This window comes from Aspergillus tubingensis, assembly GCF_013340325.1.
Source record: "Aspergillus tubingensis WU-2223L DNA, scaffold_7, whole genome shotgun sequence".
Lineage (NCBI taxonomy): Eukaryota > Fungi > Ascomycota > Eurotiomycetes > Eurotiales > Aspergillaceae > Aspergillus > Aspergillus tubingensis.
The window spans coordinates 244,215-258,114 of NW_023336281.1; the positions used below are offsets into that span (position 1 = coordinate 244,215).

The following is a 13,900-nucleotide window of genomic DNA, read 5'->3' on the forward strand; positions in this document are numbered from 1 at the left end:
TACGATCATGTGCCTGCAGTGGCGTCTGGGGGGCCTAATCGGCGTCAAACCAGGACATTACCCCGGTCAAGGGTCATTTGCACAGTCAACTTTTTCTGAAAGACCATCCCGAAGTGGTGCCGCATCAAGAGCCGGGCAATTTGTTAGAGTTCGGCCGCTGCCGACGGCCGACAGCCGATGAGGGCCCAGACTCGCCCACACGGCCCGTGCCCGGCTATGCGATATGTTGATTGGACACATTGCTCGCTTCTTTTCACCTCGATTGCGAGATCTGGAGCAGGAATCGTGTTCATAACTCCGAAATCACGGAGAGACACGTTGACAACCACGCTAAGCTCATGCACGTGAGAGGTGACGCCGCCACGTGGATCTGGCTGGTTCCTCTTCTTTTCTCCATGCCGTTGTTTGTTCCCGGATTTCCCCAGATCCCCAACCTATCCCCCATAAGGCAACGTAACGTGACATTTGGGGTTGCAGTAGGACCCTTTTCTGACATGCGTATGCCTCATGTTGTACTCTCGTTCTTTGGAAGCGAGGTCCTTGTTCTCCTCCAGTAAGCCACGTGCTGCTTACAACTTTCGAATGCGTCTCCTTGGTCAAATGGGCCCCTAGCAGCGAAGCTAACGGCCCCTGTCTACTATTTCTGGGGTAATACCCCGGGTCGAGGTCACCCATGGGGTGAGGGTGTGTCACAGGCGGCTAAAGACTAGCCGGGATTTTTTTTGGTGGCGTTTTCCAGCGGCCTCGACTGGCTCTTCTGCTGGGAAATTGAGAGCCAGGACCATCACACCGACCCTCGCCAGTGGATGAACGCTGCGAGCGAGCCAGAATCCTATCCCGACAATTGCCCGGTATGGCTCCTTGGCTGTTGGGCCTCAATTCGTAACCGAGCCCTAACCAGGCGCCACAAAAATGCTTTGCGCCGGTGCTGAGGTTCGTGGCGAGACGGCGTGCTTATAATACTCGGCGTCCCTCGTGTTGCTGCGTCGCTTGGCGAGGCTTGACTTGACTTTTCTCCCGCTTCTTTGCACGATTTTGCCTTTGAAGCATATTCTTGGCACTTGAGGTGAAAGCTTGTCACGATGGTGGTCAGTCAGTCTGTCGTTGGTCGTACCAACGCCGAGAAGCCTCATGGCTTGATGGGCATGCTCAAAAATCCCTATGTCTTTGCGACATGTGCGTTCGCCTCCCTTGGTTGTATCATGTACGGATATGATCAGGGTGTCATGAGTCCCGTCTTGGTCATGGAAAACTTTGAGAACCATTTCCCGTACTTCATGGGCTCAACCGTCCAGGGATGGCTGGTTGCTTCTTTGGAGTTGGGTGCTTGGGCTGGTGCGCTGTTCAATGGTTATCTTGCGGATCGCATTTCTCGCAAGTACTCTATGATGGTTGCTGTTGTGATTTTCACTCTGGGCTCTAGTCTTCAAGCCGGCGCCCAGAAGCCGTCGTACTTCTTTGCTGGTCGTATCGTCGGTGGTATCGGTATTGGAATGTTCAGTCAGGTAAGCGATTCTCTTATTCTTCTTTTCTTGTGCTAATCGGTGTAGGTTATTCCACTTTACCAAGCCGAAATTGCGCCTCCAGAGCTGAGAGGTTCCTTGGTCTCCCTGCAACAATTGTCCATCACCATCGGTACATCGATCGCTTTCTGGCTGGATTATGGTACACATTCCCTTCGCTGTCTATGCATAATACTCTCTTTCTAACCCTGCATCAGGAATGCAATACGTCGGCGGCACTACTTGCAACCCCGAAGGCATCTCCAACCCCTACCTCGCCGATGGCACCTACAACGCTGCGCAGAACCACGGACACACATGCTTGGGACAGAAGACCATCGCGTGGCGCTTGCCCCTCGCCCTGCAGATTTTGTTTGCCTGGATTCTGTTCTTCGGAATGTTCTTCTTCCCCTTCTCCCCTCGCTGGCTGATGTCCAAGCACCGCGAGGAAGAAGCGACCGCCGCCCTCTCCAAGCTCAGAAGACTGCCACCAAACGACCCCCTTCTGCGCGCTGAAATCCTCGAAATCAAAGCTGCTGTTCTCTTTGATGAGGAATCTGAAGCCGAAGCGATCCGTCAGGGTGGCAAGCTTGCCCCCTGGAAGATGCTTTTCGCTCCGAACATGTTCAAGCGTCTTGTTCTGGGATGCGGTATGTTATTCCACCCGTCTTCATCCTAAATGACATATCTAACAATAGTATTCGTAAACAGGAGCCATGATCTTCCAACAATTCACCGGTATCAACGCTGTCCTCTACTACGCCCCTCAGATCTTCTCATCGTTCGGTTTCTCCTCCACCAAACAGACCCTCCTGGCCACCGGTGTCACCGGTATTCTCCAGATTATCTTCACCCTGCCTGCAGTGCTCCTGCTCGACAAGTTCGGTCGTAAGACCTTCCTGATCGCCGGAGCCGTCGGCATGTTCTGCTGTCACATTGTGGTCGCCATCGTGGAGGGCCTGTACGAAGATAACTGGAACAAGAACGAGGGTCTGGATAAGGCCCAGGGATGGGTAGCCATTGCGTTCATCTGGCTGTTTGCCGTCAACTTTGCCTACTCTTGGGGTACGCACATACCAACCACTCCCCTCCACTGCGTCCCTCATAACCAATACTAACCACTCATGAAAAATACAGGTCCCGTCACATGGGTTCTTGCCCAGGAAATCTTCCCCAACAGCACTCGCTCCCGCGGTGTGTCCATCGTCGCCTCGACCAACTGGATGTTCAACTTCGTCATCGGTCTGACCACCAAGGACATGCTGAAGTCCATGAAGTATGGTACTTATATCTTCTTCGCCATTTTCAGTGCGTTGGGTGGTCTTTTCATCTGGAAGTTTGCCCCTGAGACGAAGGATAAGACCCTCGAGGAACTGGATATCTTCTTCGGTGGTGGTATGGATAGTATTGCCGAGGCGGATCGTCTGCGCATGGAGAGAATCTATGATAGTTTGGGATTGTCGGGTGTTAAGGAGGTTGGCGATTTGGTGGTGGAGAAGGAGAAGGGTGAGATTACGGGTGAGGTTGTGGAGATGTCGTAGATGGTTGAGTTGGCTTGGGGGACAGTGTGGTGATAGGGTGGGTGGGGTGTGCAGAGGTGGTGGGTTTGAAGTTGATTTGTGGTAATGTGTTTAATGTGTTGGGTGATTAGTGACTTATAACACTGAAATGCAGTGTAGCTAGTTTGGTAATAATGATTGCTTATATGCAAATACTGCCTTCATCTTCAGAATTTAGTAGGTGGATGGATGCCAATGAGTCAGCTGTCGCCTTAAAATCGCGCCACTACTGGGGTTGTGTTAGTGTGAGTGCACTTTAAGAAGGAACCATTATCTCGGTCGCGCGAGTCATATAATCTTTCCATTTGGAAACTATAATTCCCACTTGATTTCTCTGCAGCAAATAAACTCCGATTTGATAGGAGATAGTATGCTATTTCTCACAAGCCAGAAAAGTGGCTCAAGATCAACTACCTTGTATATCCAAAGGGAGTTTAGGTCTAGATGACACGTCATCCCACTATTCTCTTAGCACAGCAGCAGAGAACAGAAGCAAAAGAAAAAAATAGCCCCGAAGTCTCACAAACCAGGCACCGATCGCACTTTCTCAATACAACATTAACCCGTTAGTAAGTGGTGATTGCTGAAGCTTTCGTTTCTATGCGTTCGGACGAACCCCGGCTCTGCCCATGATATGTACAAGCTAGTGTCGCTTCTCGGTGAAGCAGATGACTGGGGTGGGCGAGTGTACAATGTGGATACGACCGGGATTTAGCTTAGATCCCTGCTGTTCAGCTGTGACAACTCATACTCACCTCCAGTAGGAGCGGGCGAACGCCGATAGAAAAAAGCAAATCCACCCCCTCCCCTCTTTCAAAGGAAGAAAAATAATAAAACTATCGTCTAGAGTTTGACCCCTTCGCTGCCCCGCTGCGAAGCTCTCCAACACACTCATCTCATTCAAATCCGAACCCACATTACAAACTAATTCCAGGCCTTACTTTAATGGTGACTATGTCCATTTGGGCCAGTTTTGCACATTCTTGAAATCCAAAGATATGGAAGCTCTGAGAGGTGATTCCACAGGTTTTTCATTGCCGCCACTGTCCCGAGTAAGCGGCGACTTATGGCAAATGGCATATGATCAACTCGACAATGAGGACCAGAGAGTATTATCACGACATCGACCATCTCCCAAGACAACAGACAGACCGCAAGAATCGCAGACGTCCGTTTCTATTACCGAGCTAATTGACATCATCAAAGCACAATACAAAGACTTAGACGCAGAGGCAGATGGAAAGGCGCGATCATCCTTGATAAATATACTAGCCGCAGCGCTATCATTTCAGAATGCTAGCGTTGCAATTGTGGCTTATGACCCTCACTCGCATGCGGCTATTGCTTGGGAAGTGGTATCTGTTGGACTGAAGGTATGGGGGTATTTCAAATGTGTGTACAGACAGTACATTGCTCCCCGCTGACCTGTTCGGCACCAAGGTCGCCATGAATGATCGGAACCTACAAGATGCTTTATTCGGCAAAATCAATTTTTTTGTGGATACTCTAGCTCAGTGTGCCTGCACCGAAGTCATCTTGAACTCGGCCAACCAAGTAGACAAAGGCCACTTGCGAGTAGCCCTGGTCAGACTTTATAAAGATATCTTAAAATACACAGCGCATATAAAAAGGACACGAGACTCCAGCACGGCATATAATGGATGGGGCCTGGTCACAACGTTCACAGAGCAGCCGTTCACCGAGCTGAATGCTCCTGTCACGACTGAAGAGGACGCTATATCCTCACTAGCTGAATCGATCCAGCATTTACATTGTGAGGCCGAGGCAAGGGAAATCCTTCGTCAAATCGATCAACTGACCGAGTCTCTGCAATGCGGAAGCCTCCGATACATTGTGGATAAACTACCTATGGCGGAAGAAGCGCATCACAAATCCCTTTCTAATACCCATGAGGCGATCTGCCTTCCAGGTACTAGAACTGAGCTTCTTACTCTAATCTCCAAGTGGGCAGAATCTGCAGACAGCGAAACTATCTTCTGGCTGAGTGGGATGCCAGGCACAGGAAAGTCCACAATCGCCCTAACAGTTGCAAACTTGTTCGAAGAAAAGGATCAGCTTGGCGCCACGTTTTTCTTTAAGCTAGGAACGGTGGGACGCGAATCTGCACGATATTTGTTTCCCACTATTGTGAGACAATTGATTCTTCGCCATCAGCAACTGATCCCCGCTGTCAGGGCTGCAATGGAGGACGATCCTGATCTTCCGCACAGATCACTGAGTGTGCAGTTCGAAAAGCTTATCCTGCAACCGCTGCTCAGCTTACGACTTAACCAATCTACCAGAACCGTGATCGTCATTGATGAATTGGACCAATGTGATGAAGATGACATACGAGTAATTCTTCAACTCTTACCAAGGTTGCGGAGTTCGCAATCTGTAAGTCTCCGGATATTCTTAACAAGCCGGCCCGAACTTCCCATACGGCTTGAGCTCATGCTTTCTAATGACCACCGTGGTGAGAGTCTTGATGATCTATCTGCATCAGTGATTGAGAACGACATCAGACTGTTCTTGGAACACGAATTATGGCAGATAGGCTATGAAAAGGGTCTGTCCACACGTTGGCCCGGAAGTGAAATCATAGAAAGGCTGACCAATATGAGTACTCCTTCGTTTTTTTACGCGGCATTAGTTTGTCGCTATATTGGAGACAGACATTGGGACCCGATACAGCAACTAGACCATATTCTCTCTGTACCGCACAAACCTCTGGAAACAATATACCTGTCTGTCCTGAATCAGTTACTCGACCATGCTGATGAGAATAAAACCAAGGATTTCATTCAAGAGTTTCAAGATACGGTGGGCGTCATCGTTCATCTTGCTACACCTCTTTCAGCGCCGACTCTGGCACAGTTAGTCAATATGCCTGTAGACAACATCAAGAAATCGCTGAAGAGCCTTCAAACTATTCTCAATATACCTGAAGATGTGGATGCACCAGTCAAACTTCTCCATTTTTCTTTTCGAGGGTTTCTCAACAGCACAGATACCCAATTCCGTGTGAGCGAGGCAGAGACACATGCAAAGATAACTTCGCATTGCTTTAGGGTCATGGGCCAACATCTGAAACGAGATATATGCAGGGTTTCTAGAGCAGAAGCACGGGGTGTTGATGTTCCAATTGATGTTATCGACAAATGTTTCCCCTCATCTCTACAGTATGCTTGTAGCTACTGGGCTCATCACCTCATGCGAGCCGATTCAAGTCTTATAAGTGAAGTGGAAATTCGAAAGTTCCTCCAGCAGCATTTGCTTCATTGGCTCGAAGCTCTAAGCTTGATCGGAAAAGGCTCTGAGTCCATCATTATGATGTATCAGCTACGTGAACTCTGCCTGGTCAGTCCATTACTATAGTCATGTAGCAAATGATGGAAGCATATGCTGACCCATTTGATAAGGCTGCAGAAGATACTCGACTGGCCGCTTTTATTAATGATGCGTGGCGATTTGCGTGGCAAAATCGTTGGATTCTCGACAATGCTCCGTTGCAGTTATACTCTTCAGCAATTATATTTGCACCTAAAGAGTCCGTCGTTCGCAGCGCATACGAGCACATCATCCCTGCCTATGTGCACCGGTTGCCACAATTTCAACCAACATGGGGTGCGGGATTGGCCATGCTTATGGGCCATGACAAGGCCGTGAGTGTCATAGCGTTCTCACCGGACAATAGGCTAATCGCGACGGCATCGTGGGACCACACCGTAATTATATGGAATGCCGCTACTGGAAGAGAGCTGCAGATCTTGCACGGTCATACAAATGTAGTCTGTGCGGTTGCCTTCTCTGCTGACTCCAAAATGCTTGCTTCTGCATCCTGGGATGAGACCGTCCACCTGTGGGACTCGCGGACCGGCCTACTGATGCATACGCTACACTCTGTCTCCACCGTTACAGCGGTAGTGTTCTCTCCAGATGGCCAGCATATCTCGTCCGCATACGCGGATCGAGTGACCATTTGGAATTCTGCGACCGGGGATTTACAGGGCATGCTCCAACTCCATTCTAGCGTGAACGTAATCACTTTCTCGCCGGACGGCAAGCTTATTGCCGCTGGCTCAGACGATGGCCTGGTGATACTGTGGGGCGTAGATGCAGAAAGACTTTGTAGGAGCTGTGATGGCCACTCTTTCAGTGTGGAGGTCGTTCAATTCTCACCCGATGGTAGACTTTTGGCGTCTGCATCGTCATCAGATGATGGAATCATCATGCTCTGGGACCCCGCAACTGGGGAGTTCAAAGGCTCTCTCATTGACCATCTTGACTACGTTAGTGATGTGAAATTCTCATTGGATGGGAGGATGCTGGCGTCTGCCTCGGGCGATGGTACCATAAAGCTCTGGGATATAGGGACAGGTCAGGTTTCCATGACCTTAGCGCATGGGCAGTGTGCCGTGACAATGATCGATTTCTCGCCTGATTGCACGCTGATAGCATCGGCAGCTGCAGACCGGTGTTTGAGATTGTGGGACGCGGGAACCGGAACGCTTATTAGCACGCTGAAAGGTCACACGGCCCCGGTGAATGCCATCGCATTCTCCCGCGATGGATCGCTTCTTGCTTCTGCATCCAGTGACAGCACAATCTGGCTCTGGGATGTGTATCAAGCCCGTTCGGTGGCCTATGAAAACAATGCCAAGGGGGTCCAGAAGCTCGCAATCTCTCCCAATGGCTTGCTCGTCGCATCTGCGAACACAACAGAGCCCAGGGTCAGGCTCTGGAGCACTACCACAGGACTCCCCTGCGGGTCATTTGATACCAGATCACCAGTACGGCAACTTTCGTTCTCAGACGACGGCTCATATCTGGAAGCGAACGAAGAGCATTTTGATGTAGAGTCTAGCACTGAGGCGGCTCCCTCTACAGTCAAATGCGATAAGCCCGTTTCTATCGACCAGGGCTGGATTTGTATGAAGTCGGACAAGCTTTTCAAGATCCCTCAGGGATATAGTGCTGCTACTATCGGCGGACTGATTGTCTTGAGCGATCCGGCTGGCGAAGTCTCATTCTTAGAAGTGTCTCTGGACTAGGTCTCTTTGAAGTATGATTTCCTAACAAGGTGCATAACAGAATGTTATATGGAGAAAGGTATAGTACGTACATTTCTTGTTAGCAATGTGGCAATTTTACTGCACGTGTTTACTTTGTGATGCGTAGACTACAACAAATCTGAGGGAAAAGGTTATAGGGTACTATGTACTCTAGATGTTGGTGTTCACGGCTCTATACGCTTCATGTACGAAAATTGAGATCATGACACCTCGTTCCGCCAATGGTCTACGGCGGGAAATAGCGGCCATCGGGCAATAACAAAGTTAAGTGTTGGAGTATGCTCACTGCTGCTTTTACCGCATATTGAATATTCTAAAACATAGCTTTCAGCCCTAGAAATAATTATTTAAACATCCACTTAAATAACTACTTAAAAACCATTCCTGAATAGCTAGTTAGACAGACACTCAAACAGCCACTAAGATAGCTTTCATATTGGCTTTTTATAACTTCTTGGAACAGTCCTTCTAATAGTCTTATATCTATTCAATTTAGCGCATGGAACTCTGGGAATAGATTTGATAGCTTCAAATTCTGTGATAGATTCTTTGATTGTTATATTTTATCTTCTATTGATCTATCATTATCTTGCTGGCAGTAAGTCCTAAAAATCGTTATTGTTCGATGTCTGCTACTGTCCCCCGTAAATGGTCCGCTTTTTTCACTCTAAAATGTGGCTTCCTTTTTCAGATTCGACCCACCTTGAATTATCTCCTTGCCGGAACATTTGTTGATCAAATTCCACCAGCATCGGATACTCCTCACGGGGCGACCTCGAAAGACTGACCCACGTTCGCTTGACTGAGTTGAGTACCAATCGGTGCGAATCGACAACAGTGCGGGGTCTAATCATCTCCGGCCGCAGCTCTTCAATGCCGGGCATTCTTGGCAGCATTGTGATAGGAAAGGCCTGACTACCGGCGTTGTCGTAGCCTGCACCTTGAGCCGAATGACTGGCGACAATAGAAGTACCTTTATTCCTGATCTGCGAGACGATGGGTGTACCATCCGGGGCTGTATACAAGCTCGGGGTGGCAAACACAGCTGCACTCGTGGGATCCGTCGCCAGCACCGTCGCACATGTGGCTTCTAACGCATGTTTAGGGTGCAGGGAAGCTGCGGAGAAGCCAGTCGGCTTCGAAGAGCCTTGCGGCGATACTGCTTCTGTTAGTGGACTACCTTCGCTGCACGGGCCGCTTAATAGAGACTCACCTATGGGCTGTTGACACATATTCGAATCCAGCTGGTGCCCAAGAAATTGACGAGGGATATCAATGATATCGGAGCTGCCGGCACAGGTCGCGACAATCCTTTGCCCACAGCTTGAGAAACTCAAGTTTTCGATCGCGCCCCGGATACGAGCGACTTCGATGAGTTTGTTTGGGCCTATTGCCGATTTTAGAATTCTTCTTTAGGGTAGGGACGAACAATTCGGGGAACGAATGAATAAACAAAACAAAGGCAGAGAAAGGTGGTGGTGGGGGGGGGAAGACCCTATTTGATGGCATACCAGTGCTAAAGCTCCAGAGACATATCGCGCGAGACACAGCGAGGGCAAGTAGAGGTAAGCTGGGATGGAATACCACCATGAATTGTCGAACTTCACGTTCATTATCGAATAATCGCTGCGTTGCCCTCTTTGGAGCGACCAGTCTCTTCGAGGTGTGTGCGACTAGTGTCAGAGACAGCTCAAGAGCATGCGTTTCTTGCGCCATTGCGAACACTGCAAGGTTATTCTGCTCGCCTAGTGGCTGATCGATGAAACAGATATACTGTGCATGGACATCGAAGAAGATCCAATAAAAGTAGACGTTACAGGAATCCTGGTCTGTCGACCGCGTGCCTATGTCCACAGTCCACCACGGGGGATTGTCTCCCTGTAGTTCCTGCTGTGGTATCTGCCAATAATTGAATACTTTGGGTACTTCCTGGAGAGGAAGAGACATAGCGGCGGCGGTCGGTTCACCGGCTGTCAATATCGCAACATAGACGGTCCGCAGAACGCTGAAGTGGCGTCCGTCCGGAGCGATCGAGATGGGAAACTGGAGATACCATTCATTGCTGCGAGTGGAATACCACAGTGTGTGAAGCATCTGCAGCATAACCTCGTTTTTATCGATAGGGACCGTCAAGGTGCTGACGAGCTTTTGCGTATCAGCGGAATATGCATTCCATTGAGCGACCCATCCTTGTATATATCGGTACACTTGCTGAATGGATGATGAGGCCTCCGAATTCGAGCGCAGTGCCATGAACTCCCTACTACGTCTGAGCAACTTTGCAACTTTTTGTCCGGGATGTTACTTACGTGGGTGCCCAAATGCTTAGCACGACAACGTATCGCCCGTCCCGAGTTACCTGCGAAACCTTCGAAAATGCTTCTTTGTGTCTATCGTTGTTAAGATGACTCGAAGAATCTAGGGAATGGACTGTCACTTCTTTTGTCCTCGCAAGGAATGAGCTGGGTGTGAATGCGGTCAGTTCTTCCCATATGCCACTCGGCCGTTCACGGAGTGTCTGGCCCCATTTCTCCTCAATGTCTTCCAGATCTCGGCAAAATTCCAGCAGGTCGTGTGGGAGACGAGATAGATTACGTTCTGAAATTGGATTGGTCAGGAAGAAATCTGTCATCTGCGTTGCGCAGCGTCGTAGCTCATTGGTTGAAGGGGGGTTTTTATTGGTGTAGCATGTCTCTATCCATGCCATCAGGGTAAACTTCTGTTTCATCAATTGAGATACTGCGGCGAGCAGAGAAACGCATGCTTCGGATTGAGCAGATCCAACACCGCATTTGGATAGATGGTACGGCCAATTGACAGCAGCATAACTGCACAACGGCAACCTCATATCCAATGCCTCCTTCGAGACCACCGTGGTGAGAGTCTCCGTCAATGTCTGATTACGCAATTCCTTTTGTAAATATGCCAGCAACGTCTTTGATATGTTCAAGTGCGCGATCGCAGAGGGTTGAATTAGTGTAAGAACGCTGTTTGTGATCCGATGATCATGAATCTGCTCCGACACGCAGGACTGTAGGTAGTCCCTAACGGAGGTGTGGATGAATCGCAGGTAACGATGCTGTGGAGTTTGAGCGCGGATGGTTGCATATTCAGTCTCAATCAACCCGCCACAGGTGATGATGACCACGTTCTCAAAATCTCTGAACCGGTCCTTGTGAGCGGTTCCGGATACTTGCCGGGAAGTTACATAGGCCTCATGAAGTTCCGCAACGGTCAATTTCCGTTTCATATGGAGAAGCCACGTAAAGATGTGCCCTGCAAGCCTGCGTTCAGGGGCTCCACTTCTGCAGATCATCTCGAATATTCTTTCGTAAATATTCTCAAGTCCCTCGAGTAGGTTCTCTTCAGCAATTATAGCTTCACGGTCTTCACACAACAACGCGGGAGAGCTCAGATAGGCGATGAGAAGACGCGCCCACAGAAACATACCGTCTGCTCTCTGGGTCAACTCACGGATCCTGCTTTCGTAGCTGAAGTTGTCTGGAAAGTAACCATCCTCTACAAGCTCCCACAGTTTGTTGGAAAGGTAGAGAGCAATGTCTGTATCATTTTTCCCTCTTACGGCGATGCGCATGTCGTCTCTTGTTCTGGCAGAAAGCTCTTGGACATTCGGGCGGCTGAAAGCGATGATTCGTGCCGATGTGGTCTGCGATAACCTCTGGATGAACAAGACTAACTTGGCTTTGTCTTTGCACTCATCGACCCCATCAATAACAAACATCAGCCTGGGCAAATGTTCGGTGATGAGAAGAATCAGGTCTGTGAGCTCCTCTCCGGATGCTTTCATTTGTCCATGATCAGATGTTGTCATGCAGAAGGAGAATAGATACTGGACATCCATGTCATCACGGAAATAATGAAGCAATTGAGCTGAGATCGCACGGTACGCTGCCGTGCTACCGTCTCTGTTTTGATAGCCAGCCTCAAAGAAATAGAAGCATATTGGGCTCTCGGCGTGACTACCTGTGAACATCGAGTTCTTGGTCATTGGGTTGGACTTCATATGGTCTATGAGGGAGGCGGCAAGGACACTCTTCCCACAGCCCGGATTACCTGCTCTATGTTAGACAAGTCAGAACATTGCCCAGGGTTGTATTCACTTTCCATTAATCCAAAGTACATTGGAGCCTAGCAATCTCTCTTTGTGGCCGGTCGGTTCGAGTTGTTGACTCCATTGTTCGTACGTCTTATCCTTGAAGATCCACTCGGCCGTGCTATCTTCTCTCGCCGCAAGGGAATCTTCGAACCTCTCGGCGAATTCAGGGGGATCAATCCATTTCTGGAGGCGATCGAATGTCATATCTATAGTGCCAAAGGGTCAATTCTCGGGACCAGCTAAATGAAACCTTGCGGACGCGGTCACCTTTCCATTGTTGCTCGAGCATATCTCGAATCTTTTCCCTCGCGACCGCGGCCTGCTTGCGTTCTTCTTCGGCCTTCCGAATCTCGGATTCGAGATTACGGCCCGTAGTCCTCAACTGGCCCATCTGGAGATATGAGATTTCCTGGTTCAGCAAGCCACGGTGAAACTCCATGTCTTCAGTAATCTCCCCAAAGACCTCATCGAAGGGTTTCCAAGCCGTTGCCGCAATTACACGCGCCGTGCTCTTGATTCCGCCTGTCGCTTTGCAAAAGACGCGCAGCACCTCGGACAGAAACCGGAACAAATCCGTATACAGATGCTCCAGCGACGACTGCAGGCCAGGCGGCTGGCTTTCGAACAGTCTTTCTATCCTTTCATATATCGGAAATATCTCGGCTATTCGATCCAAGCACTTCATAATCTTCTCGAAAAACGTCGCAAAGTTGCTCGCGAGCTGGGAACAATATGATCAGCAACCACCACAAGTCAGCTAATGGTGCAACTAGGATACTGCGGCAAGATCATGAGCTTACCTGAAGCACCACCCGGAGGCCACCCCATATTGTAGCCGCATGGATTGGATCACATGAGACTAGAGTGTCAATCGCCTCGAAGTATGGCGCGAGTCGCTCGATGATTCTCCGAATGGATCCGACCCACTGCGTCTCACGTCGCCGGGCTTTCTTCAGAGACTCGATCTCCGAGAGTTGTTTTACCAGATCATCGGGAGTTTTGCAAGAGGCAAGCAGATCTTTGTGCTGGGGAGAAAGACATTCCACGGTGGAGACGAAGGTATTGGACAATTCTTCGAATATGCTGCCTCTATTTCTCCCCATGATGCTTTGTTGTTCCACAGGAGACCATACGAGCTGACGAGGTGCAAGGAACCTTTCTGTGATAATAATTAATCACATCCACAGAGTTGCGAGGAAGATTGAAGGTGTGTCTGGAGTCAGAGTAGCTACGCGCCAAAAAGGGCGGGGTTCAGGCGCTTATCCGACCACGTCATTCATTTAGTTTTCTATTCTTAGCGAACGAGAAAAAAGAAATAAAAAATAGAACGACATAAACAGAAAAAAAGAAAAGAAAAAGAAAAAGAAAAAAACCAAGATTATATAATGATGCCCAACGAACTCGAAAGTCTCATGAGGTATCATGATAATGTCAGTATACAACCTTAAAGTAACTCGGGATCTATTTTAACAGTTATGTATAGAACCGAGTATTAGATTCTGCGCACTAACCATCTGTGACAGACAACTAAGTGGAGTACTAGTCGCTGACCTACGTTAACATTCAAGGTACTACACAAATGAATTGCAATATGAATTCTGTTCGGAATAAGCAAATCTACAAAATGAGTTGTACAAGGCCTAGTTT

General features: G+C 48.9%; 3 protein-coding genes across 3 annotated transcripts; 2 read left to right on the forward strand and 1 right to left on the reverse strand.

The window, feature by feature from the left end:
- Positions 1-1,082: 1,082 nt before the first annotated feature.
- Positions 1,083-3,043, forward strand: AtWU_05046 (sugar porter family MFS transporter; the record flags this gene model as incomplete). Its single annotated transcript, XM_035500156.1, has 5 exons — positions 1,083-1,505; positions 1,551-1,665; positions 1,721-2,152; positions 2,214-2,567; positions 2,640-3,043. 5 exons carry the CDS (start codon positions 1,083-1,085, stop codon positions 3,041-3,043), a joined length of 1,728 nt encoding a protein of 575 aa, XP_035356049.1.
- Positions 3,044-4,507: 1,464 nt separating this feature from the next.
- Positions 4,508-8,115, forward strand: AtWU_05047 (NACHT and WD40 domain protein; the record flags this gene model as incomplete). The annotated part of the gene is made up of 2 exons (XM_035500157.1): positions 4,508-6,421; positions 6,484-8,115. 2 exons carry the CDS (start codon positions 4,508-4,510, stop codon positions 8,113-8,115), a joined length of 3,546 nt encoding a protein of 1,181 aa, XP_035356050.1.
- A 683-nt stretch (positions 8,116-8,798) lies between these two features.
- AtWU_05048 (uncharacterized protein) lies at positions 8,799-13,356 on the reverse strand (the record flags this gene model as incomplete). The annotated part of the gene is made up of 7 exons (XM_035500158.1): positions 8,799-9,295; positions 9,350-9,523; positions 9,648-10,396; positions 10,446-12,215; positions 12,342-12,459; positions 12,521-12,974; positions 13,054-13,356. The coding sequence occupies 7 exons, from the start codon at positions 13,354-13,356 to the stop codon at positions 8,799-8,801; spliced, it is 4,065 nt and encodes a 1,354-aa protein (XP_035356051.1).
- Positions 13,357-13,900: the final 544 nt, after the last annotated feature.